Source organism: Dipodomys ordii, unplaced genomic scaffold, assembly GCF_000151885.1.
Source record: "Dipodomys ordii isolate 6190 unplaced genomic scaffold, Dord_2.0 Scaffold1, whole genome shotgun sequence".
Lineage (NCBI taxonomy): Eukaryota > Metazoa > Chordata > Mammalia > Rodentia > Heteromyidae > Dipodomys > Dipodomys ordii.
In genome coordinates this window covers 6,592,707-6,595,954 of record NW_012267217.1, presented here as the reverse complement: position 1 = coordinate 6,595,954, position 3,248 = coordinate 6,592,707, and the positions used below count along the sequence as shown (strand labels likewise).

At 39.5% G+C, this 3,248-nt stretch overlaps 1 protein-coding gene across 1 annotated transcript in view; it reads left to right on the top strand.

Annotated features, from left to right (window-relative positions):
- Nucleotides 1-1,461, top strand: part of Pibf1 (progesterone immunomodulatory binding factor 1) — a 139,748-nt gene extending 138,287 nt beyond the window's left edge. The window contains exon 18 of the mRNA XM_013011846.1: nucleotides 1,129-1,461. Within this exon, the coding sequence (XP_012867300.1) occupies nucleotides 1,129-1,191 (63 nt within the window). The 3' untranslated portion in view covers nucleotides 1,192-1,461. The remainder of the gene's footprint in view (nucleotides 1-1,128) is intronic.
- The last annotated feature ends 1,787 nt before the right edge of the window (nucleotides 1,462-3,248 follow it).

Below are 3,248 nucleotides of genomic sequence, written 5' to 3'. Positions count from 1 at the left end.
TAGAGTGCTTGCCTTGCATGCATGAGGCCCTGGGTTTGATTCCTCAGCACCACATAAGCAGAAAAAGCTGGAAGTGGCGCTGTGGCTCAAGTGGTAGAGAGCTAGCCTTCAACTGAAGAGCTGAGGGACAGTGCCCAGGCCCAGAGTTTAGGCCCCACAACCAACAAAATAGTAAGTTAATAAATTTATTTCTCAATGTTTAAAAAAAAAAGAAATGTGCTCTTTACCTGACTTACATAACTGTAATCCCACTATGCATCACCTTTATAATAACAATTTTTTTAAACAACATAGGGAAAAAAATAGCTACTTCTGTGGAATATGTTAACTTGTAACCAAGTTCTGGTTGCTCATACCTGTAATACTGTCTACTCAGAAGGCTGAGATCTGAGGATCACAGTTCAAAGCCAACCTTGGAAAGACATCCAAGAAACTCTTATCTCTAATTAACTGTCAAACAAAAGCTGGAAATGGAGATATGGCTCAAGTGGTAGAGAACCAGCTTTGAGGAGTAGGTAAAACTAAGGGACAGTGCCCAGACCCTAAGTTCAAGCCTCCGTATGGCACGCGCGTGCACACACACACACACACACACACACACACACACACACCTACCTTTGAACCAGAAAACACTGGCCTATCTACTAAGTAGGAGATTATTTCTTAGAAAGAATGAAAACTGCTGGACACTGGTGGCTCACACCTATAATCCTAGCTACTCAGGAGGATGAAATTTGAGGATCAAGATTCAAAGCAAGCCCAGACAGGAAAGTCTGTGAGACTGTTATCTCCTATTAACCACCAGAAAACCAGAAGTGGAGCTGTAGCTCAAGTGGTTGAATGCACAGCTTGATCTCAAGAGCTCAGGGACAGTGCACAGGCCCAGAGTTCAAGCCCCACTGTGGACCAAAAACAAAGAAAGAAGAAAAGAAAGAAAGAAAGAGAAAGAAAGTAAGCAAGCAAGGAAGGAAGGAAGGAAACCTTAGCCTAAGTATCCTTCTGAATTCAGAGGCCGGGATTACAAGTGTAGCTCACAGAGAAACCCCAGTGTATAGAGACCTTGTTCTCAGAACTGCCCCTTGCAAACCTTTTGTTTGATTTCTTTTCTCTTTTTCTTTTTTTTTTCAGACTAAAAAGGAGGTACCTGAATGGTCTAAGAAACCACAAATGAAACAACAAATGAAGACCTAGTGTTTTAGGGTGCTGGAGTCAAACCCAGGACCTGGAAGACTAGGCAAGGGCTGGTCCTGAGCTTTTCAACCTATACCTATCATTTAGATTACAAGTACTTTCTATGTGGACATTATTTACTCATGAAGGTCTTTTTTTTTTTTTTCATGAAGGTCTTTTTTGGATGGAAAAAATAAGTTCATCTTAATCATGTACTTGGCATTTCTTATTTAAATATGTAATTTAATGATTATTTTTAACTAATGTTAAATTTATAAATTTCAGCACAATCAAAATATATGAAATACAAACAGTAGTATACTTTATATTCTGTTTTTTTCTGCTTTATTACAAAATAAATATCTTATTTTCTATTTTTTATATTCTGGTGCTTTCATAAATTAGTGCATTTTAAGGATATAGCTTATAAATACTTTGCTAAGTTTTATAAACTACATAAATTCTGAGTTTACATATCATAATACAAGTAACAAAGCATGGTACCCTTTGTGACTGAGGTCTGGACTTCCTATGTGAGTACTAGAGCCTCTCTCCTGGCCCTTTTAGTCTGGTTTTCAGATAGGATCCCACACTGACTTTGCCTGGTTGGCCTCAAACCTCATACCTCCTACCTCCAGCTCCCGAGTAGGTAGAATTCCATGCCTGGCAATACTTTCTTCTTTTTTTTTCTTTTCCTTTTTTTTTTTTTTTTTTGTCAGTCGTGGGTCTTGAACTGTGCTTAGACACTGTCCCTGAGTTCTTCAGCTCAAGGTGAGCTGCTACCACTATTTGAGCCAGATTCCAGTTTCTTTGTGGTTAATTGGAGATGTGAGTCTCACAGACTTTCCTGCCCGGACTGGCTCTGCACGGAGATCCTCATATCTCAGCCTCCTGAGTAGCTAGGATTATAGGCCTGAGCCACAGCGCCTGGCTGGGCAATACATTTTTAAAAGGAACAATCACTTGAAAAGTCTGCAAGGAGGCACTTTATATATCCTATACTGGTAATCAAGTACCATAAAGGTAGATAGATAAGAATTATACTGACTTTTCTTTGGGTTTAGTATGCTCATATTTCATATAATTATTTTTTAAAATGACAAAGTCTGCTATTTTATTGGCATAGTAAAAAATTGATGGAATATCTATTACACTGTCATAACATTTCAGGCCCAAATACAGTATTGACCAACTGTCAGTGAAAACTGAAATCAAAGGTTGTTTTTTTTCTTGTCATAAACTATATTCTGCTATGTGTGGTAGCTCATGCCTGTAATTCCAACATTCAAGAAGCTAAGGCAGAAGAATAGTGAATTTGAGGCCAGCCCAGAACCCATCTCAAAAAGAAAAAAGGGGGATGGGAATATGGCTTAGTGGTAGAGCGCTTGCCTAGCGTACATGAAGCCCTGGGTTCAATGCCTCAGTACCACATAAACAGAAAAGGCCAGAAGTAGCGCTATGGCTCTAGTGATAGAGCACTATCCTTGAGCAAAAGCAGCTCAAGATCAGTGCCCAGGCCTAGAGTTCAAGCCTCATTACTGGAGAAAGAGAGAATCAGGGGGAGGGTGGAGAGGAAGAAGAGGGAGGGAAAGAGGAAGGAAGAAAGAAACTAAGCAAGCAAGAGAGAAAAAAAGGAAATAAAAGAGGGAGACATTAGAAAGATGTGATTTATTTTTCTTTATGATGCTAGGGACTGATCAGATCATACCGCAGAAGCGCTCTATCACTGAGCTGCTACCTCCCCAGCCTAAAAATATATAATTTTAGAGAGATAGATATTTCAAATTTGGTTGAAAGCTCTCACATTGTCTGTCTTTGGAGTTGGGGACTAAACGTGTGCATGTTAAGCAAGCACTCTACTACTAGAATACATCCAAGCCCTGCTTTAGTTCTGCCATAGGCATCCATTCATGGGCACATGCCTCACAAATACAGGCCTGAGTTCAAACCCTAGGACCACTAATCACCACCACCATTATCATCATAAAAGCCCTAATTTAAATATCTTAACTGGCTTTATTTTTAATTCTAGAATCAAGCCTTACTTCATTACATAAAAGGAGAAGGGCTGTGGAGAG